The sequence below is a fragment of the Xiphophorus hellerii genome, chromosome 22 (genome assembly GCF_003331165.1).
Source record: "Xiphophorus hellerii strain 12219 chromosome 22, Xiphophorus_hellerii-4.1, whole genome shotgun sequence".
NCBI classification, from domain to species: domain Eukaryota; kingdom Metazoa; phylum Chordata; class Actinopteri; order Cyprinodontiformes; family Poeciliidae; genus Xiphophorus; species Xiphophorus hellerii.
The window spans coordinates 1,176,033-1,198,608 of NC_045693.1; the positions used below are offsets into that span (position 1 = coordinate 1,176,033).

General features: G+C 49.0%; 1 protein-coding gene and 1 long non-coding RNA gene across 5 annotated transcripts in view; both read left to right on the top strand.

The window, feature by feature from the left end:
- The first annotated feature begins 244 nt into the window (after nucleotides 1-244).
- The window catches only part of LOC116712888 (uncharacterized), a 57,574-nt gene continuing 35,242 nt past the window's right edge, over nucleotides 245-22,576 (top strand). For 2 of the 4 annotated variants that reach the window (XR_004337720.1, XM_032552742.1), the window contains exons 1-9: nucleotides 245-1,729; nucleotides 1,806-1,841; nucleotides 2,018-2,301; nucleotides 3,389-5,723; nucleotides 6,795-6,903; nucleotides 7,794-8,068; nucleotides 8,303-8,571; nucleotides 8,638-8,875; nucleotides 8,941-9,140. Coding sequence is in view for 3 of the 4 variants with exons in the window: in XM_032552742.1 (XP_032408633.1) it covers nucleotides 3,402-5,723; nucleotides 6,795-6,903; nucleotides 7,794-8,068; nucleotides 8,303-8,571; nucleotides 8,638-8,875; nucleotides 8,941-9,140 (3,413 nt within the window). In the remaining variant the exon portion in view is untranslated. Of the gene's footprint in view, nucleotides 1,842-2,017; nucleotides 2,302-3,388; nucleotides 5,724-6,794; nucleotides 6,904-7,793; nucleotides 8,069-8,302; nucleotides 8,572-8,637; nucleotides 8,876-8,940; nucleotides 9,141-22,576 lie in introns of all 4 variants that reach the window. The other 2 variants (XM_032552744.1, XM_032552743.1) reach the window with 2 other exon arrangements.
- LOC116713005 (uncharacterized) lies at nucleotides 11,726-14,273 on the top strand. The gene is made up of 2 exons (XR_004337767.1): nucleotides 11,726-12,474; nucleotides 12,543-14,273. It is a non-coding gene; the product is annotated as an uncharacterized LOC116713005 (long non-coding RNA).

Genomic DNA, 22,576 nt, shown 5'->3' on the forward strand with positions numbered 1-22,576 from the left:
AGGGCCAGCGGAGCGCCAAACGGAACCAGCGGGCCGTCCTCCCGCTCCCAGCCCGGTTTCTGCTCTCTCTCCCCTCGGGGCAACGCAGATTACCGTTACTGCCCCAGCTGCCCTCTCTGAGCGGTACCGACACCAGTACCGGGGATGGACCTGCAGGGCGAGTCCAGGTCCGCACTTCTGTGCTCTTCCAGGGGCCGCTGAGAGCCGCTGAGCCCCCAGCTTCTGTCCGCTGCTGGAGGTAAGACACCGCTGCGCGGAACTCGGTTAAAAAACGTCAAGATTTCAGTTTATTCTCGTGTTTACTAGATTAAACCTGCGGCAGAACTCCGGTTCAGTCTGGGTCGGTATAAAAGTTGTTCCGGAACAATTCGGCGCTGATTTAACTGCACTAAAGAACTTTTTCTGGAAGTAACGTTTCCACTTTTCCAAACCCTGATGTTGTTGAAGAGACGGTCCACCCTGCTGAGCGCCTCCAGCAGCGACCAGGAGATCCTGGAAAGGTCCGCATTAAAGTTGAACATTCAGAGATCAACTGCCAGCCGAATCATAAAACACACTTTTATTAAACAGAATAATGTCAAACAGCACACATAGTGCAGCTCGGTTCCGAATATTACTGTAAAACAATAAAAAGCTCAGTTTCTGAAAGGAGATGTTTGCTCCCGAATCCAGCTGAGAAGCGACAGAAACGAATGTTTAATGGACCATAAAGAGGAGCTTCGTCTTTAAAATAGTATTTAAAATAATGAATGAACAAATAAGACAGATGGTATTTATAGAAAGACGCCGAACTGGACCGGCTCCATCCTCCTGGTTCTGGGATGCAGGAGGTCCAGTGACCTTTAGAGGACAGTTCGAGTCAGATCAATACACGCCGAGTCCGATCTCAGCCAATCAGAGACGAGCTGCTGATGACCACAGGAAGTGTTTAATGAAGACTGGTTCTGATCATAATGCTCAGCTGGTTTCAGGGTCCAGTCAGAGGAAGAGCTGAGGCTGCTCCTCCTCTTCCTCACCTGCTGCTGCTCTCACTCATTTCACCTGAATTATCATTAGTTCAGGTGATGCTACAGTTATTTGTTATTCCTGTTTAAATCTTTTACTGTGTTGTTTTTTAATTGTCCAATATTCAACTTAGTTTTGGGGGGGAAATTTCTGTTAAAGTTTTAGTTTCAGCTTTTATTCAATTTATTTGATCAATTCTTTGTTTACCCCAAAGGTAAATGATCTCGTGTCATCTTTAAGAGTCAGTGTGGATGGTGATGCTGTGGGCAGGAAGGATCTCCTGTAGCAGTCAGTGCTGCAGCGAATCAGAAAAAGGCTCTGACAGCAGAAACCATATTCCTGCTGATCCACCTCCTTTGCTTTTGCTGCTCCTCTTTAAATCTGTGTGGATAGAAAAATGTTAGAGGTGGTTTTTAACGTCCTTCGTCTCTCTGCATCCGTGAAGCTCCTCAGGATCTGGGGTCAAAGTTCAGGTGTAATTTCAGTTTTTGTTAAGCAGATGTAAAAATATAATGACATACTTTGTTGCTATGGTTACGCGTCATAACAACTGGGTGAAAGTAAGCATACAGGACCAGAGGGAATAACGGTCCAAACGGCAATGACTCAACTACGGTCCAGAAGAACCAATCAGAACCAAATGAGCCCCTGCTGCGCCTAAAAGGAGGGAGTCACCATAGTAACCAGAGTCCACTGGCAGCTCCAGGTGACCCTGGTGACCCCGGTGAGAAAGTTAATCTGGGATCAGATGTTCTACAGAAACCAGCAGCCTCCAACCTGACATCTGCTTTCACTTCCAGCTTTCTTCAGTGACCTCTGACCTCAGCTCATCTCAGGTAAGCTTGCTTTCTGCTGGTGTGGTCGGTAGTGTCTCGTTCTGACCAATCAGGGACTCGGTTTGGTTTGATTGGTGCCAGCTTGCATCTGATTGGTTCTGCCGGCCTCAGCCAATCAGAATGCAGCACAGTGACATCACGGTTCATTGATCAGAGTGTTTGTGTTTCCTGATCAGGTCTGTAGCCCCGCCACCTCCACCCAGTCATTGGCTGAAGCAGCCAACCCAGTTGCTCATTGGCTGGTGCGAAGGTGGGCGGAGCTAGCAGCTTCTGGAGGAAGAGGAGGAGTCTGTAAATCCACGATGAGCCGGCTCTGCTGCAGACAACAAGTGTTCAGAGAGGAAGAGGAGTGCGAAGAGGACGAGAAAGACTAGGTTACTGAGGAGAGGAAGGAGGAAACGGAGGTTACCACGGCAACACAGGAGACGTCACTGCAGCAGTGAGGACAGAGGACACTCAGGTAAGGTTACAGCTGCCTGTGTGTCTCCATGCGAAGGGGTGTGTGTGTGTGTGTGTGTGTGTGTGTGTGTGTAGGGGTGTGTGTGTGTCAGCCCCTGAATGATGCATGCTGGGAGGAGGAGGGGGTGGTGAGGGAATCCTATTAGCAGAGTCCAAGAAAAGTAGGGCTAACTGCTTATCAGACCAAGAGTACACACACACACACACACACACACACACACACACACACACACAGTGAAAATCTTCTGCTCCTCCTGGGATCCAAACCTTCCTGGTGTCTCTTAAGGTGGTCTGAACTCTGCAGTCCACCTTAAGGGTTCCATTTGTTGTTTGGACCTTGGTTCTGGTTTGACCCGGTTTGAGTCCAGTTCATGTACCTGACCATTCTAAGGAGAGTTGAACTCCTCAGCCTCTTCCTGTTTCTTGTAGGTTTGGACCTCCGGCCCGTCTGAATGGTTAGGGACCTGTATGGCTGTAAGCCAGGGTCAGAGGTCAGCGTCTGATAAGAACGCGTCGACTCAGACGTCACACAGGAAATAAAGTTAACAATAAGCTTTCCTTCCTGTCAGTCAAATCAAAGTATCTGGACAGGAAGTGAGGGATCTGGACAGGAAGTGAAGGATGTGGACAGGAAGTGAGGGATCTGGACAGGAAGTGAAGGATGTAGACAGGAAGTGAGGGATCTGGACAGGAAGTGAAGGATGTAGACAGGAAGTGAGGGATCTGGACAGGAAGTGGAGGATGTGGACAGGAAGTGAGGGATCTGGACAGGAAGTGAAGGATGTGGACAGGAAGTGAGGGATCTGGACAGGAAGTGAAGGATGTAGACAGGAAGTGAGGGATCTGGACAGGAAGTGGAGGATGTGGACAGGAAGTGAGAGTGAAGAAGTGAAGGATCTGAGAAGCAGCTGCGAAGTCCAACCTGTGGTCCATGTGGATTTGAACCACTAGTTAATACATTAGAAGTCTAGGTCTGGGTCTAAAGAACATATTTTAGTTCAGTCTCAAACACGGAGAACTTTGAGCTCAATGACTTGATGAGTTGAGATGTTGACGGATTTTCCTTCGGTTTGTTTTTCTCGCTGCAGGTTGTAGGAGCTGATGGACAATGGACCTGCTGCTCTCTCGACCAAACACCATAGGCTTCAGGGTTCTGCTGGGTTCATGGAAGTTCAGCAGCCTGCTGCGTATTTAGCTAGCAGGAAGGAGCAGGTTGCTAAAGTGGGCACCATGTCTCAGCCAGGTAAAGTTCTCCACCTCTATGTGGAAGTCCGGTCCGTTTCAGAAGAGGACGAGAAGTTCCTGGGCCGAGGCGATGGTGGAACCAACCAGTTGATGCTGCAATGTCCAGATCTAGTCCCTACTTCCCAAAGGAGCTCCAGCCAGTCCAGTCCCAACCGGAGTCCAGATCTTTCCCCGGAGATACCACGCCGTTCGGCGAGGGCGAACCACTGCTCCCCTAAGTCTTCTTCTAGGCATTCAGTCAGCTTCCAGCTCCAGAATCCTCACTCCTCTGCAGCCCAGTTCCACCATCAGGAAACTTTGGATGAAAGTTTTGATCCCTCCTTTCAATCTTCTACATCCTCACACTGGCTGACTGTGCCCTCCACCTACACCACCCGTCCCAGGTCTTGTGAGGTCCCAGAGACGGTGGATGAAGATGGACGGATGTCTTTGGTGTCCTTTGGGTACATAGAGAAAGGCAGCGTCAGCAGCATGGCTGGACACCAACAGGATCCTAACAGAAGATCAGAGGGCCAGCAGCTTGCTGCTCATCTGAAGAAGAGGATGAGTGACCCAATGTGGTATGGCGATGAAACCTTACATGGCAACAGCCACCAACAGCAGTCGAGGAGGGACTCCTCATGGGGGCAACCCTACTTATCGAAGGCAACCATGGATGCAGTGGCCAGAGACGCTACCCACCGGGCCTTGGAGGAGTTTGGGTCTCCAGAACTAAGACGTAGGTTTGCAGGCCATGCTTCAGGGAGCCACAGTCCATCTTTACCTCGACCCTCTCAGGCTCCTCGCTGCCGGTCTTTGGGTGGATCACCTGTCCTGCCCCGCAGTACTCTGACCCTACCATCCAGAACTGAGCTCCTGGACATGGATCGAAGGTTCTGTCATGGTTCAGTGAATGGATTACCCAGAAGTCCTGCGTCTGACCGCTTATGTGCTCAAACGGGAGAATCTTTCTACTCAATGGCCCGACCCCAAGGTCCTACTCAAAGTCCACAGAAGTCCTGGCTTCATGAAGACGGTCACAGGTTGCCCAATAAATTTCACCCCCCGTTACCTGCGGGAAGACCCACAGACATTCAGCATGAGATTCCTTTTAGGACTGAGCACCAAGCCGGGAGCACCTACCACGATGTTGGTACCAGGACCAGCTCCAGTCATCCTGCAGCAGAACCTGTGAGCTTCAGCTCCAGTGATCCCCGCAGTAGGAGTCCGTACCATCCGTCCCGCTGTAGCAGCAGAACCAGCGATGCAAACAGTCCCATCAGTGACAGGAGGAGCATCTCTCCATACTCCATCTCTGATCTGGATTGTAAGGTTCTTGGAGAGTCCAACAGAATTTCTGCTGGTTCTGCAGACAGACGGTACAAATGGACCCCCTCTCCGACTCCCTCTGACACTGATTCTGTAAGATCTGAGAGTCCCAAACATTCAGGGATGTTCCCAAAAGAATCTCCTCTCTGGCAATCTCCCCTTGAGGCTTTGCAGATGGAAAACTGGAACCAGAATCGGAAACCAGAAACACTGGTACCTCAAACGAAACCAGGATGCATTTCTCCTGGGATGTCCAAAAGAGCTCCACCAGTGTCTCCTGCCTTGCTAAGTAAGTTGGATCAAGTACCCGCTTCTGGGTTGCCCATACTGGACCCCCGACTGATGCGGACATCGTCACCATCTAAAGATGGGTCCAACTTGCACCGGTACCAGTCGACTCAACACACCAGAGACCATAGACCTCTGGTCCTGGAGCAGAGGCAGCATGATGATCTGCTGGACGGGTCACCAGCATCCAGCCCCGAGGTCCCCAGAAGAAACGCATCCAGCCAGAGGGCAGAGTGTCCGCTGGGGAGATGGACCTCCAAAGGACAAACTGTCCATCAGTCGTCTTCTGGAGTTCACACTCAGAGCAGCGATCAGCGCTGTAGACCGGATGCTCGAGGAGTCCATAAACAGCTGGCCCAGGAGTGCCAGCTGCTGGTTCTAGGAATGTCCAAGAACCAGAAAGAGACTCAGGATCACGGTGCACCCCCGGGGACATTGTCCTCTAGCTCCAGTGGGGTCACAGGAAGTCTGGGACACAGCGTGTCCCCTGAACCCTCCAGCCAGTCCAGCCACGGTACTACGGACGGCGGTTCTGGGATGCAGGTTGGCTGGACGGGGCGGGAGAGGCAGGACTGGTCCACGGTGTGTTTGGGCAGAATGTCATAGAATAATGTCACATGATCTCAGATCTCAATAAACCTTTATTAGAAACAAACATATTTAGATGTTTTCCTCAGCCAGCAGCGCTGGACCTCCTAGTGGTTCCTCACTGCCCTGGTTGGGATGGACAACAACTGATCTGCTGTCCGTCCTCACTATCAGGACAGACATCATTCACTAATATGGAAGTTTGTTCCAGATCAGTGGTGCATAGAAGCTGAATGCTGCTTCTCCATGTTTGGTTCTGGTTGTGGGGATGCAGAGCAGAACTAGAGCCTGATTGATTGGTTCTGATTGCAGGAATTAAAGCCACTAAAGAGAAACTAAAGCCTGGATGAGTTTCTCTGATCGGAGACTTTAGTCTCTGGTCCTGGAAATGTTCTGCAGCTGCTAGAAGGCCCACTGTGGAACCGGCTTTATGTGGTTCTGAAGGTTCAGGTCAGAGGTCAGCCTGATCTCTGGTTTCCAACTGGAAGAACTGAAGCTGACTCTAGATCTATAACTCTAGATCGTTCCTCTTTAGGTTCAATAAAAATAACTTCAGTTTCTGTTCAGACAGTTTTGGCTCATCCTCACATTGATCTGTCTCAGCATCTGTTCAGTGATTGGATGGGGTCAAAGGTCACCTGGTGGCGTCATAATGTAGAGCTGTGTATCATCTGTGTCGTCACGGTAACTGATCTTATTTCCTGTTGTATCCTGAGCCAGTGGGACCTTATAGATATTGAATCGGTGGGTCTTAGGATGGATTCTTGGGGGACACCACTGATGTGGTGACCTCTGACCTCTGGTGAGAAGTTTCCTGTTCTGTTGACCTTTAGCATCAAAGATCTGGGATGTTCCTGTATGTTCTATTTGGTTCTTTTGGGTCTTTCAGAACCTTCTCCTTGAACAGGAAGCTGTGATGATGGGAACTTCCTGATTATTCATAAAACTGACCTTGGTTCCTAATGTTAAAGACGGACTGATCCGGGTCCGGTTTAGTGGTTCTGCTGCAGCTAAACCCGGTGTTATTGAACCGGACTGACTTCATGTCTGGTTCCTCTCCTGCAGTCGGACCGGACCGCTCCGTCCAGCCCTTCGTCTCGGTCCCAGAAGATCGCCAGGGCGAAGTGGGACTTCCTGTTTGGAGGCCCGACGGATCCGGGCCGCCGAAGCAGAGGTAAGAGAATCTGGTGCCTTATCAGACAGAACCTTCAGAACCAGAACCAGAACCCGGTAACTGTCCGAGTGAGGAGCTGGGGAACAAGCAGCTTCCAGTAAGCCAATTAGCAGCTTAGCCTTCCATCTCCAGCTCACTTCCTGGCCTTTATTTAGGCCGTCTGCCTCCATCAGGCGACTCCAGCCTCAACAGTTCTGGCAAGCCGGACCCACGGAACCAGCCACCTTTGACCTTTTAACCGCTGGCCGGTTTGGTTCTGAGCAGAACGTTCTGCAGGACGTTTCACCAGTGAATGAGTTAAAGCTGATCCTCCTGTTTGGTTCCACTCCAGCTGCCTGAAGGCCTGGGTTGGACCCAACCAGAACCGCACAGGTTGCATTGGACCTCAAAACATCTGTGAGAAAAATGGAACCAGGAGTCTGTTTAAGAACTGATTCACAACAGAGGATCTGTTCAGATCAGTGAATCAGTTCAGTGACTGAACTGTAGACCTGATGGTGTCCATCTGGATGAGCAGGCTGGTCAATCAGAGCCCTCTGTCCCCGATGGGACCCATTCTGTCCCTGAAGGGACCCCTTCTGTCCCTGATGGGTCCCATTCTGTCCCTGATGGGACCCATGATGGGACCCATTCTGTCCCCGGTGGGACCCATTCGATCCCCGATGGGACCCATTATATCCCTGAAGGGACCCATTCTGTCCCCGATGGGTCCCATGTTGGATCCCATGATGGGACCCATTCTGTCCCCGATGGGACCCATTCTATCCTGATGGGACCCATACAGCTAGAAACTCGATGGACTCTGTGTGAGGAATGAATTGTTTTGTTCTTTGGCCTGAAACGCCGTTTCCTCCTGGGATTAATAAAGTTTATTCAATCTCTTCCTGCAGACGTTTCGTTCGTCACGCCACCGACCAGCAGCTCGCCCAGCCCCACCCCGCCCTCCTCCCTCCACCTGCAGCCGACCAATCACAGGAGGGGGCGGGACCAGCAGAACCAGAAGCTCTCTCATCACGAGGTCCAGCAGGTCGAGGTGGAGCTGGTGACCCCTGACCCCCGAGGCCCCGCCCCAAAGACCGGCATCATCCGGCGGTCCATCAAGTACTCTGAGACGGACCTGGACGCCGTGCCGCTGCGCTGCTACCGGGAGACGGACCTGGACGAGGTGAACCTGTTCACTTTACTGAATCAGTTCACTGAATCAGTTCAGATAAATGAATCAGTTCAGACGGACCTGGACGAGGTGAACTGGTTCTGGTTCTGGCTGATATGAAGTTAAAGTTGTATCGCAGCGCTTTATGGTTCTACGATAAGAACCATTTATTCCTGCAGGTTGTGATTTATTGATCAGAATTCATCACCTCGATAACCGATGCGATAATCGCCCCGCCCCCTGCAGGTGATGCGAGCGGAGGCCGAGGCCGCCGAAGAGGCCGATCCGGGTTTCAGCCGCAGCGTTCTGGGAAAGTCCTGCTTCAGCCCTGAGGACGGGTCGTCCAGGTTCGACCCGGCGGGCCTCAGGGAGCAGAACGGCCAGGTGGAGGAGGACGAGGAAGATGAAGAGGAGGAGGGCGTGGCCAGCTGGGCCAGCGTCCGCATGCAGGGCGACCGCCAGCGGCAGCGTGCCGCCAGAGAGGAAGACGAGGTCCTCAGTCTGCTGCTGAAGGGGTGAGGGCGTCCGCCTCTGGTTTCCAGGGTAACCACCGCTCAGATCTGACCCGTCTCCTCCTCCAGAACCACGGCGCCGCCGTCCGAGGCCCATGGCGGCCTGAAGTCGCCGGTGGCGGCGGTCGTCGCCCGGCGACCGTCAGAGAGCCAGCTGGACTCGTTCAGCCGCCACTTCGAGAACATCATGGAGTCGCACCGCGCCAAGGGGACGTCCTACAGCAGCCTGGACAGCGTGGACCTGCTCACCTCCGGTTCCACCTCCGTCTTCACCTTCGACCTGCCCACGCTCACCCCCGAGATACAGGTAGGCCGGTTCTGGAGGGCCCGCCGCGTGGCACCGGGCCGCCGCTGACCCGTTTCTCTGTCCAGAGTCAGATCTGCGAGAGCGCCAAGCAGATCCTGGAGCTGAGCTTCGCTCCGCTGACCCGGCCCGAGTCGTCCTCTGATACGGCCCTCGGCGCCGGGCCGGGGCCCCCGGTCCGGTCCCGGTCTGAGAAAGACACATGGCGGCGCTCCATCGTCAGAGACAGCTTCAGGAAGGCGACGTCGGTGCCGGCGCTGCACAGCAGGTGAGTCCGAAGGTTCTGATCCGGACGACTGCTTGTGATGGGTTCTGCTGGCTAGTTCTGTTCTGAGTTCTGCAGGTCGGGTTTCAGCAGAGACTGTAGAGCCTGCTGCAGTACCACCGAGTGGCCACAGGGGGGCAGCACCTCCACGCGGTTCTGGTTGTGTTGACTGGTTTTGATCAGCAGCAGAACCATCAGAACCCATTCAGATTAGACCAAAGGTCAAACAGAACCAGCTGAAGCAGAAATTCCAATCAGTTTCTTAAAATCAGAACAAACCCGGAAACCAGAACGGATCCGACCAGAACTCAGAACCCTGCAGAACTGTTTGGGTCCATCAGCGAAGGAATAATAGGAATAATATTGATAGTAGCTGGTGTTAGCCCTCATGCTAATGTTAGCTAACCTGGTACAGACCAAAACTGTGTTGAGGTCATTTAATGTTTGGTTTCTGCCTGATGGAGCGCCGGCGTCTCGGTGGGGAAAGAACCGTCCAAACGGAGCGGTCCCGGGTTCGATTCCCGACCGCCGGGAATTTACTGTTCAGAGAAGGAAACTAGAGCCGAAGATGTCAAAAAACAAAAGCAAAAATAAAAATCCTGATGCACATGGTGACCGGCCGGGCCAGCCGGACCAGTCAGAACCACAGGACCAGCCGGACCTTGGCCCGGTTCTACGGTGAATCTCTGCGGATCTCCATTCGTCTCCTGAATCATCACCAGCTGGAGTATCTGCAGCAGACGGAGCGCCGGTCCGACCCGCAGTTCTGAGCCGACCCGTTCCCGCCGTCCTGCTGTCAGCCGCACCTGGAGGTCCGTTTCAGCCCGTCGCCATGGCAACACTGAGTCACCACAGGCAGGAAATCAGAGAGAAGAAGATCTGTCACGACTCAGCGGCTGGTTCTGACACCTGCAGGGTCACATGACCACCAGAACCATCCGATGGGTCCGATCAGTTCGATCCATCCATCAATCCAAAGGAAGCCTCCAGCCTCTAACATCCAGAACCTTGAGTCGGGTCTGCTCCTTTGTTTCCCTCCAGAACCGTTCCTTCAGTCCAGCAGCTCTTCATACCAGGACGCTCCAGCTTGGTCTCAGCTGACCTCTTGACCTTTGCCTGGTTCAGTCTGCCTCAGTTTTTAGTGAAGTTTTCTTCTTCTTGGACCGAAAATATCTTCTAACTTCCTGTTTCCTGTTCTGAGCGTTTACTTCCTGAACTCTCATTGGAGGGAAGGATCGGCCTTCCTCCAGATCTCATCCTGCTGGGTGTAGGCCGCCAGAACCGACCCAAACAGAACCGGGCTTCGCAGAACCGACCAGAACAGAACCAAGCTTAACAGAACAGACCCAAACAGAGCCGGGCTTTACTGTCTGCACCAGGAAACGGGTCAGAACCACAGAGCCGGAGGAATGCAAACCAGGAGAGCGGCCAAACAGCAACAGCAGCTGCTGCTCACACACACAAACACACACACACACAAACACACACACACACACACACACACCCACACACACACACACACACACACACACACAGTGGACACTCCCAGCTCTGGTTTCATGGGAATGTGGGATGAATTTGATCCAGATTGGCTCTTTGAAGCTCAGAAGTTTTTAGACTGTAAGCTGCTGCACACACACACGCACACACACACACACACACACACACACACACACACACATACACACATTTGCGTGGCTATCTTTGAGGGGACTTTCCATTGACTTCCATTCACAGCCTAAACCTTACTGTAACTATAACCAACCAAAACTCAATTCACACCTTAGTCCTAAATCTGACCCTTGACCCAAAAGCAGAGTTTCCCCTTGTGGGGCCCAGTCTTCAGTCCCACAAGGAGCAGCGGGTCCCCACAACGTAGTATATGGTTCCCACAAGGTATTAGAAACAAACGCACACACACGTTCATGTGCATTTATCCGGGTTTGGAGGTTGGGAGGGAAATTCCTCATGAGTTCATCCAGACTGAATCTCAGAGATGGGACGGAGAGAAAGACCTCCCACTCCTCAGAAAAACAGAAACCTTCCTCTTCTTCCTCCTCCTCCTCCTCCCTGAAATTCGTGTTGATCTCTACCATCTGTGACCTCTGACCTCCTCTCATTGATGTCTCCACCTGAGTCAGGTTCTGCTGGGCTCAGGGCCCGGTTCTGTCCAGGATTTGTTCTGAAGCAGAAGTTCAGCGAGCCGCAGACAGAAACTTCCAGGAAGGGAAGAGGAGACAAAGAGAGGAAGAGGAGGAGGAAGAGCAGAGGAGGAGGAGGAGGAGCGTTCGGGTCGGCCCAGGAGGAAGCTCATACCTCTGAGGGAAACCAGGAGGATCAGACTGGGAGAGGACTGGGAACGCTGGGAAGCCGAGGGAACGCCGCGGCGTTAAGAGCCGCAGAAGAAGAAAAGGAGATGATGTCGTACCAGGATGATGTCATAATACTGCAGAGGTGCCGTCTGATTGGCCGCTGAGCTGGGACTGTGGGCGGGGCCTGGTCGTCATGGCGACCTACCTGCTCTGCTGGGGGGGCGGGGCTCTGGAGGACCGGTACCTGCTGCCTTACCCAGCCGTGTACAGGTGAGCCTTCGGACCGGTTCTGATGGTTCTGGACCGGTTCTGATGGGATCAGGAAGCTCAAGATCTGCAGGTCAGCCCGGTTTGGACCCAGAACTCCTGAGATGGATCAGAACCAGGTTTGGGCTGGTTCTGATCCGTTCTTAGATGTGTGTTCATCGGCCAGTTTATTAGGTACAACGAGCTGAAACCGGATCAGATCCGGTTAGTTCTTTATGGCTCGGATACAATCTGGACCCTCAGAGGTTCTGAGGATTCCAGCCGGATCAGAACCGAGTCAGCCAGATTCAACAGAGAGTCCATCTGCCGCAGCTGGTTCTGGTTCTGTCAGCGGTTCTGCTGTGGTTTCAGTTGGACTGACACGCCCTGGACAGAACTCCAGCTCTGACTCCTCTCGGTCTGTTTGGGTTTGGTTCTGGTCGGGTTCTGATCCAGATGGTAGAACCGTAGCTCTGACTCCTCTCGGTCTGTTTGGGTTTGGTTCTGGTCGGGTTCTGATCCAGATGGTAGAACCGTAGCTCTGACTCCTCTCGGTCTGTTTGGGTTTGGTTCTGGTCGGGTTCTGATCCAGATGGTAGAACCGTAGCTCTGACTCCTCTCGGTCTGTTTGGGTTTGGTTCTGGTCGGGTTCTGATCCAGATGGTAGAACCGTAGCTCTGACTCCTCTCGGTCTGTTTGGGTTTGGTTCTGGTCGGGTTCTGATCCAGATGGTAGAACCGTAGCTCTGACTCCTCTCGGTCTGTTTGGGTTTGGTTCTGGTCGGGTTCTGATCCAGATGGTAGAACCGTAGCTCTGACTTCTCTCAGTCTGTTTGGGTTTGGTTCAGTTTGGTCCCAGCTTTCTGTCCCGACCGGGTCGGGTTCTGATCAGGTTCTGGTTCGGTTCTGGTCCGGATGGCAGAACTTTGCTCTGGGTTGGTTTGTTGGTTTAGAAACCGAAGCAGTTCAACGCGACAGACGTCTCACTCTGCTTATATTTGCCTCTGATTAAACATAACCCAAAACTGAACTGAGCAGAACCAGAGGTAGTTTGGGCCGGTACCGCTCGTTCAGACAGTCTTATCGTCATGGCGATGGTCTTCATATGAACTCTGCAGATTTAAGGAAATGTTTCTAAATGTTTAGCTGCATTAACCCTTTGAATGCTCTGGAGGTGTGGAGCCGGAATGGTTCTGGTTCTAGTAGCTGGGCTAGCGTTAGGATTGGAGCTGTGGGTTTATTGGTCAGGAAGGTTCTGATGGTTCAGATCCAACAGAGATCTGAACAGAACCAGTCCAAGAATCTGATGCAGAGTTTCTCCCAGAAAACTAGCTTAGCCTGGCGGTAGCGTGCTAGCTAGGTCGGCCCGTTAGCGGTCCGTTTGGTTTTTATTTTACAAAATATTACAAGTTGACGTAAAATTATGCTTAGGTAATAATGTGTTTGTCGTCTTAAAAGAAGAAAAAAACATATCAATCAAATATCAATATTTTGCTGTTCAGTTAAACCCTAATTCAGTAATCAGCCGGTGGAAAACTGGAAATTAATGAGAAAATATTTGCTTTATTAAATTTTTGCTGGGTGAAAAACCCCATTATTGCTATTATGAAGTTTTCATGTGTTTATTTTAGTCACGTTTTGCTTCCCGGGATGTGATTGGTTGTTATTTTATCGAATTGAATGCAGGATTTGTGAGGCGAACTCTGATTGGATGAAACAGACCTGCCTGTGATTGGCTAGTAGTGCAGACTGAACTAATCGCTGCCAGAACCCGATCTGAGTGAGACGTAAATCTTCAGCATTCATAGAGATAAATATACACAGATCAGGCTCACAGAGACCTGCAAATATACCCATAATGCACTGCAGCCGCCATGATGCTGCGTCTTGGATTGATATCTATTACTGGATTGGACGTCATATGATTTATTGTGCGCCACACAGGCGCCACTGCTAAGTATTAGTCAGGAATATCTGCAGTTGGGAAAATGACAATCAGGCAAATCAGTGGTGGAGAAAGTACTCAAAAAATTTTACTGAAGTAAAAGTACAACATTAACATTTTTACTTGAGTTAAAGTAAAAAAAAATACTTAAGATCTAAAAGTAAAAGTACTTGCTGAATGCATTATCTAATTGCTAATACAATATCCTTAAGTGTACCCATCGTATTTAATTTTAGTACATCAGAAATGTCCCATTTTAATGAACAATGACACAGATAAAGCATGTTGTTGTTGTGTTTACTCTGTAACATATTTAGACTTAGATATGTGATTCTATGGATCATAATTTCAGGGATGGAAACATTTTGTCTCCTGTTCTAACATAGAATAAACTTCACTTTTTTGCCACTAGTGGCATTTATTTTGAAAGAAATCCATCAGAAAGGGGATGGAAAGAAGGTGGAGGAGGACATGCAACCAAGGCAGCAGTGTTGTAGTCAAGGCCACCGAACCTGAGACCAAAACGCCGCGCTACATGACTCTATAAAATTAAGTGCACTTATAAAAATTGCTTCTCAAATTGATCTGAAAAATCCACGTTCCCATAAAAACACCGAGATATTAAATACTTAGAGCTGAAATAAATGTAACCAGCATCATTATCAATTCAAACTGCTTTGCTTCCATCTCTGTGCTCTGAAGGTTTCCTGCCACCCCTAAAAAGATAACGCCCTGGACGGCTGCCCACGTCAGAAACCACCACCGTCTGCACCATTAAACATAGAAATTAAGACAATGTATTAACGGTAAACAATGCTCAACTATGAACACTGTCCACGGCGCAACAAGCAAGAAGTAACAAGCAGAAGGAAGTGACTGTTGTCACCGTCTGCCACCATGACAGGAGACGAAATCAATCAAAGAGCAACGAGCAGCTCTGCGTTCTTACGTTCTAGTTTTATTTACTCGCCAATTAAATAAATCCATATATATTTCAATTAAATAAAATAATAATAGCTACTGCAGTGTACAGTATCACAAGAACAAAGAGCGGCTCTCAGTCTTATTGGACTTAGTAAAGATCCGTTCAGAAGAATCGGATCGTTGGTGAATGTTATATCTCTATATTGTAGACTTTGGTCACAGTGTTGCCCCATATATGCGACACCTCAGTCAGTCAACACCTCACAATAATTCAGCACATGAGAGACAACTTTTATTCATATTCATATGAGTACAGCTAGCTTTGCTAACATCATGTTAGCTTATCTTTCTTTTAGCTTCCTTTCCAAGTGACAATAAAAGTTGGACGAAGCGCTGCTGATTAAATCTGATGATTTATGTAGCGGATTTCTGTTACTGACTGACAGAATCTTCTCCCGCTCAGAGGAACCACTGCGCATGTCTGCAGGAGGCGATGGGAGACAACAGAATCAGGAAGTTGCGTTATGGGCTCTTTGCACCTCTGCTTCCGCGTTCGGGGAAAACCGGCTCAATCGTTTCCGATCTATTGAAAAAGGCTCTGTACACTGGATGTTTGCAGGGCTTGTCCAAGGTAACAGTTAATGATGTACATGTAACAATTATGGGCTAGGCAGCTAACTGCGGCTACATAAGCAGCATCAGAAGAGCGGCCTTTTAAGGAGCCTGAGGTGTGAAAAAAACAGGAGGCAGTGATTTTAGTTTTGGTGAATATATATTAAGTGATTTGAATAAAAAAACATACAATTACAACAAACAACACAATGAGACACATGAGAACTGACTCAGAATAAATTGATTTCCAAATCATAAAGTCCATAGTCCATTCTTAGCTCGCCATCTTTCGGTCCAGATGAGGATCTGATCCGACAGGTGGAAAAAAAAAACCCGACCTAAAAGGTCAGAAAACTCATTAAGTGTTTATCAAAAACAAATATAATACAAAGGAAATAATTATTAAATTTAAACATCTAGTTTATGCATACTAAATGCAATAATTAGATTCCTAATAATTAAACATTTCAATCAGGTTAAATTAACCATAATTTAAATAAAACAAAACTATCATATTTCAACTAATTAATTTAAAGTTAAAGTGCTAAAATTAAAGTGCACTTCCAAAATATCAATCAAGAAAAATAAAATTAATTAATTGTAAAATATTCAAGCAGAGTGAGGGAAGGAAAATAAATAAATAAATAAATAAATATGTTGCGCAATATCAACTTAAGTGTAGCTACATTCTGTTCTGATCAATTTTACCTTAAACTTCAGTGCCTCAGCATCAATGTAAAGGTGTCAGAACACAAACTTCAGCAACAAGTTACCTTTTAGAAGAGAGTGGGCCGTACTGAGCCACAATCAGCACCAACAGAATCCCGGTGACGGTCCAGGTAAACAGCGCCAGTAACAACGCTCCAATGAGAAATTGAGCAGAAGTACCACATGAAAAAGTAATACTGTTATCAAATAACAAACTCACCCAGCAATCAAATCAATAGGTTTAAAGATTTTTGGAGGAATTCCTGAGGAAGACGCCAACAGCAAGAATCACAGTGGAAACTGGTGAGGATCTTTTACTTTAAATAAGTTAGCAGAGTTTGGGCAACACAGGAAGTGGGCTCGCAAAAATAAAAGTCCTTTACTAATTGCGGGTTACATACAGTTCAGACCAAAAGTTTGGATACACTTTAATGAGAAAGTGTATCCAAACTTTTGGTCTGAACTGAACATCGATCCGAAGCCCCGACAATAAGCTGGAGAAAGGTTTTAAGATGTTCGCCTCGTTATACACAGATACGAAGGTGAGTTTTACTTTCTTTAAACTTTGTGGCTAACATTAGCTTTAGCTTATGCTAGACATTTTTCTTGTAAAAATGTGCTATTTAAGTATCTAAACATTTTTCATCCATTCTAACGGACAATGTTTTTACCTTGTTTTCAAGTATATTACGTGGTTTATTGTCGTTAGTGTCAGAGACCAAGTAACGGGGATTTTACGGTTCAGGCTTTTTGCTTCTGAAGCCTGAGGAACAACAAGCCCATAGCTTAACAGTAGAGCAGCTCTGGTGTTACTTCGCTTTATTAGTTTTGCATGCTTCTTGTGAAGCAGGACGGTGTTTACAGCAGTGTGTACAGGCGGGTCAGTAGCTCGGCTGTCTGGCTCTGGTCTGCTCTCTGGTTCCCATAAACTCTTTCAGGCTGAATACAGAAGTGATTCCATGAAATAACACAGGAGGCTCCTTTACCTTCTGCTTTAGGCTGAAGAAGTTGATCCGGAGTGAAGTGAAGGCTGTAAACTTTGCTGTGCAGCGTTAGCTTTATCTGGTAGCGACAAATATTTACAAGCCACCATCTTCTTAATTCAGGACCGCTTGGAAATCCATGAAAACTTAAAAGCCCATTATATTAGGAAGGCAGCAATGTTCATAGTATTGTTTTATTTGAGTCTGAAATAAGACTTTGTCTTTTCTAGCTGTCATGGTAACTCAAAGCGGAAAAAAGAGAGCCGCATTTGCTCATGCGGTTGCAAAGAGCCCATTGCTGGGATTTTACAGCGCCACGTTCAGGCCCTGAACTTCACATTTTAACAGAAAAAAGCGCAATGCGACTCGGATGTAACGAGTAACGCGACGGTTTAGTAGAGATGTAGTGAAGTAGAAAGTACAGATACTTACTGTAAAATGTAGTGGAGTAAAAGTCGAAAGTATCCATTATTAAATCTACGTAAGTAAAGTACAGATACAACAACATTGTACTTACTTCCCACCACTGAGACAAATAAATATGAAAAATAACTCAGTACTTTATTTATTATCAACACTACAACAACTATACATAACAAGGTCCAAGAGTGTCACGTTTCATAGGTAAGTAAAACGTTTTAATTTAAAATAAAGATTGAGAAAATGGCAGTCAGTTATGCTAGCGCAGTAACACTTTAGCTAGCTAGCATACCTGTGCTGCAGTTTGGTGTTTTGGGTTCAGTTAGCACTAAAATAAGGCGACACACACCTGCAGCTGTTTAAACTAACCGCTGTGTTCCGCTCATAATGACTGTAAAAAAATATCCAGCCTGAAAATTCAAAAGCATAAAACTGCAACAGACTGAAGGTTCTGTTTGGTTTCTGGTTATATGAGAAAAGTTTTTGTTTTGATGTGTTTTGATTTCTCCTGGTGCTTTGAAGCTAATGTAAGGTAAAGCGGAGAGCGAGAAAAAGCAGAATAAAAGCGGTTTAACTTGTTTTACGCCTGTTTATCAGCGGTACCTGCACCCACTGTGACTTTTAAAACAAAACTTGTAGAATGTAAATCATCAAAATAGGAAAAAATACTTTGCTAAATTTTAACAAACTAATTTAACAGAAGCTATTATGTAAAATTAAATTATTGACCAATATAAAGGAGATATTCGCTTAGCCCTCTCTCCATCTTGACTGATAGAAACCAAACTGTTCATAGATTCATTTCCAGGGAGAAAACATGTTTTACTTATCAAAGCTTCTCAGTTTTCTCAGCTGTAATTCATAGAATTCAGGCCAGAAACGATGGAGATCATAGTGAAGATATATTCCTGCTCATCCGATCAGTCTGGGTTTACTGACAGAGCCAGTGTTGCATCGCTAGCTGTAGCGGCTAATAGGAAATGTCCAATCCAGTAATAATGAGTAATAATGGCTTTGTGATTTGGGTTCGGGTTCTGGTTCGGGTTCAGAGGGTGGAGGACTGAATGTTGTCATGACGTTGGCGAGGAGCTTCCTGCTCTGGATGTTTCTCTCCAGCAGGAAGGAGCTGCAGACGGAAACATCCGGATTCCTCCAGGAAGCTTCCTGTCCTCTGGGAGGGAAACGCTGCAGACTGGAACCGGGCTGAGGTTCTGGAGGTTCTACAGATGGTTCTGGAGGTTCTACAGATGGTTCTGGTTAGTCGGCTCAGTCAGCAGCATTATTCAAGTGCTGCAGCTCAGATATCATGGGATGTTTGGTGGTGTGGTTGCCATAGCGATAGTGAGAGGGAAGCTAGGCCCGGTTACGGGAAGCGGGTCGGGTCCATGCTGTGGCTGACCCACTTCCCCCTTTCTGACTTCACTTCTTGCCACGGCACCAAAAGGTCCGACTGGCAGCCGGGCCGTACCGGAGCAGCGCCATGGAGGACAGGGGCAGCCCTGCAGCCGAGCGGTGGGTCCAGGTTAGGGTTCTGGTTCTGGTCCAGGTTCTGGTTCTGACTAGATGCTTGGTGAGTGTTGGCAGGTTCTCTGTGGACCCAGTTGTTTGGTTCTTCAGATGTTGATCAGAACTGTGGGTCCAGCTTTGGGTTTCCGACCGAAGGATTCAGAACCTTTCAGACTCTTGAAACCCAGAGCAGAAGTTCTGTTCTGCTGGTTCTGGAGGGTTCTGGAAGGTTCCGAGTAAAGCTTTGTGATGTTTGATTCTGAACATGTTGGAAAACCTCAAACATACTTTGATAAATGTCTGACCAGAACCAGAACCATGGCTTTTCAGAATAAAAGCATCAGCTTATTGTTCGTGGAGACCAAGCAGAACCAGAACCGGTTCTGGTTCTATAAGGTCCAGATTTGGGTCTCCTGAGCCCAGTTCTGGAGGCCCGACCTGTCTGAACCGGTTCTGGGTCAGAACCACAGGATGTGTGCTAAATGGACTGACCTCTGACTTAGACTGACTTTATTGTCATTTTGCATGCACAGGGTGTATACAGAACGAAATTTTGTTGCATTCGGCTCAGAACAATGTTTGAGGTTCCAATGTTATGAGGTTTATCCAGAATAAAATAAAATACAGTATAAAATATGAATATAAATATGAATATAAAATATAAAGTGCAGGACTGACAGTAAAATAGAAGTTATTTAGCTCTGTACATGTGCAAGGTATGAAGTGGAGACCAGTTTTTGAGTGCAGTCCAGTTAAGAGTTCAGCAGTCTGATGGCAAGTGGGAAAAAGCTGTTTCAGAACCTGGTGGACCTGCACCGGATGCTGCAGAACCTCTTTCCAGAGGGCAGCAGGGAGAACAGTCCATGGTGGGGGTGTGAGGGGTCACTGACGATGTTTCGGCCTCGGGACACGCAGCGCTGGGATGAAATGTCCTGGATGGAGGGAAGGGGGGCCCCGATGATCCTCTCTGCTGTCCGCACCACTCTCCTCACGTTCTTCCAGTCGGAGGCGCTGCAGCCTCCACACCACACAGAGAGGCAGCTGGTCAGAATGCTCTCTATGGTGCTTCTGTAGAACGTCTTGAGGATGGGCGGGGGCAGGTGTGCTCTTCTCATCCTCCGCAGGAAATACAAACGTTTCTGTGCCCTCTTGACCAGAGACGTGGTGTTCCCAGTCCAGGTGAGGTCGTTTGTGATGTGCACCCCCAGGAATTTGGTGCTGCTGACCACCTCCACAGCCAAGCTGTTGATGAGCAGTGGAGCGTGGCTGGGCCGGTTCTTCCTGAAGTCGACGATCATCTCCTTCGTCTTGTCAACGTTCAGGATCAGGCTGTTGTCTCTGCACCAGTCCACCAGCTGCTCCACCTCCTCTCTGTAGTCCAGGTCGTTGTCGTCTCTGATGAGGCCCACCACCGTTGTGTCGTCCGCGAACTTCACGATGTGATTGGTGGCGAACCTGGGGGCGCAGTCGTGTGTCATCAGAGTGAACAGCAGAGGGCTCAGGACGCAGCCCTGAGGGGAGCCTGTGCTGAGGGTGATGACATCGGAGGTGTGTTGTCCGATCCGGACTGACTGAGGTCTGTCGGTGAGGAAGTCTAGCAGCCAGTTGCTGAAGCCCAGGTGTCCCAGTTTTCCTGCCAGATGCTGTGGGATGATTGTGTTGAACGCTGAGCTGAAGTCCAGGAACAACATCCGCACATGAGTGTTCTTCTCCTCCAGGTGAGCCAGGCTCAGGTGTAGGGCGGAGGAGACGGCGTCCTCAGTGGAGCGGTTTCGGCGGTAGGCAAACTGGAACGGGTCAAATGTGGGGGGGAGTCTGGAGACGATGTGTTCTTTTACCAGCCTTTCAAAGCACTTCATCATGATGGGAGTCAGTGCCACAGGCCGGTAATCGTTGAAAGAGGTGACTTGAGGTTTCTTTGGCACCGGAATGATGGAGGCAGTTTTGAGACAGGCTGGCACTGTGGCTTGGTCCAGTGAGGTGTTAAAAATGTCTGTTAGGACACCAGCCAGCTGACCTGCGCATTCCCTGAACACCCACCCAGGTATGTTGTCTGGGCCTGGGGCCTTCCATGGGTTGACTCTTTTCAGAGTCTTCAACACATCGGCTGTGTCCAGGCAGAGTGCCTCCTCTTCCTGGTGGGGAACAGTTTTCTTTGCCGGAGTACTGTTCAGTGCCTCGAACCTCCCAAAGAAGTTATTGAGTCTATTGAGAAAGTCAGCATCAACTTCGCCCACTGGGGGGAGGATGGATTGTAATCTGTGATCGCCTTTATGCCTTGCCACATACTCCTGGTGTTGCTGGTGTCGTGGAAGAACTCCTGTATTTTCTGACTGTGGGTTTGCTTTGCTAACCTGATAGCACGGTTCAAGTTGGCTCTCGCTGTCCTCAGTGCCTCCTTGTCGCCAGACTTGAAGGCTGAGTTCCGTGCTTTTAGCATTTCCCGTACCTCCTTAGTCATCCAGGGTTGTTGGTTGGCCCGGGTGATAATGTTCTTAGTGATGCTGACGTCCTCTGTGCACTTGTTGATGTAGGCTGACACAGTCATGGCGTACTCATCGATGTTGATCTGGTCGTTGTAAGTGGCTGCTGCCTTGAACATCTCCCAGTCAGAGCACTCAAAACAGTCCTGAAGTGCCTCCATGGCCCCCTCAGTCCACACCCTCACCTGCTTCACTGTAGGTTTTGTTCTGATCAGCAGGGGCTTGTATGCAGGAATTAGCATAACAGGTAGGTGGTCTGAAGAGCCAAGGTGGGGGCGGGGGGCTGCTCTGAATGCTTCTTTGATGTTGGTGTAGGCCAAGTCTAGAGTATTCACTCCCCTGGTTGGAAAATCCACATACTGGTTGAAGTGAGGGAGAACAGTCTTCATGTTGGTCTGGTTAAAATCCCCAGCAATGATGAAAACGCCCTCTGTGTGTGAGGATTGCAACTCACTGATGGTCCGGTAGAGAACACTCATAGCCTCTTTAGTGTTAGCACTGGGGGGCACATACACAGCAGTGATGCTAACAACAGTAAACTCCCTGGGCAGGTAGAATGGTCTGCAGTTAACAGTCAGAAGCTCGATGTCCAGGGAGCAGTAACTGGCGACATTCATGGCATTTTTACACCAGTTGTTGTTGATGTAGATACACAGCCCCCCTCCTCGGGTTTTACCGCTGAGAGCGCTGCTCCTGTCTGCGCGGAATGTAGCGAGCCCCTCCAGGCTAACAACGTTGTCCGGTATGGACGAGTTGAGCCATGTCTCCGTCAGAATGAGAGCGCAGCAGTTCCTCAACTCTCTCTTTGAAGACAGTTCTAGTTGCAGATGGTCTATTTTGTTGTCCAGAGAGCGGACGTTGGAGAGGAAGATGGACGGAAGCGGCGATCTGTGGGGGTTAGCGTTTAGCTTAGCTGTTAGTCCACTTCAACAGCCGCGCTTCCGCTGCTGGTCGCACCGCCTTCGCTTTCTCCTCCTCCGGCTAGTGCTGCTAGGCGAGTCTGCTGCGCTGTGGGCCGCTGGGTCTTGCCTCCGTAGTACTCCGAGATTACGTAAACACTCCAGAGTAGTCGTATTTATGAGTCCGGAATCAGTTGATGATCGTAATTCCAGCAGACGCTGGCGATCATATGCTAACTTACTGAGTGGATGCAAAGTTTGTAGCGTTTTAGGCGGCGTATTTTGCTCAAATACTCGCAAGCTGTCGAGAGCCCATGCAGCCGCAGCCATTTTGGGCGCCGCCATCTTGGAAACTGACTCTGGCTCTGTTCTAAAACAGAAGCAGGTTCTTTTTAGGTCGGT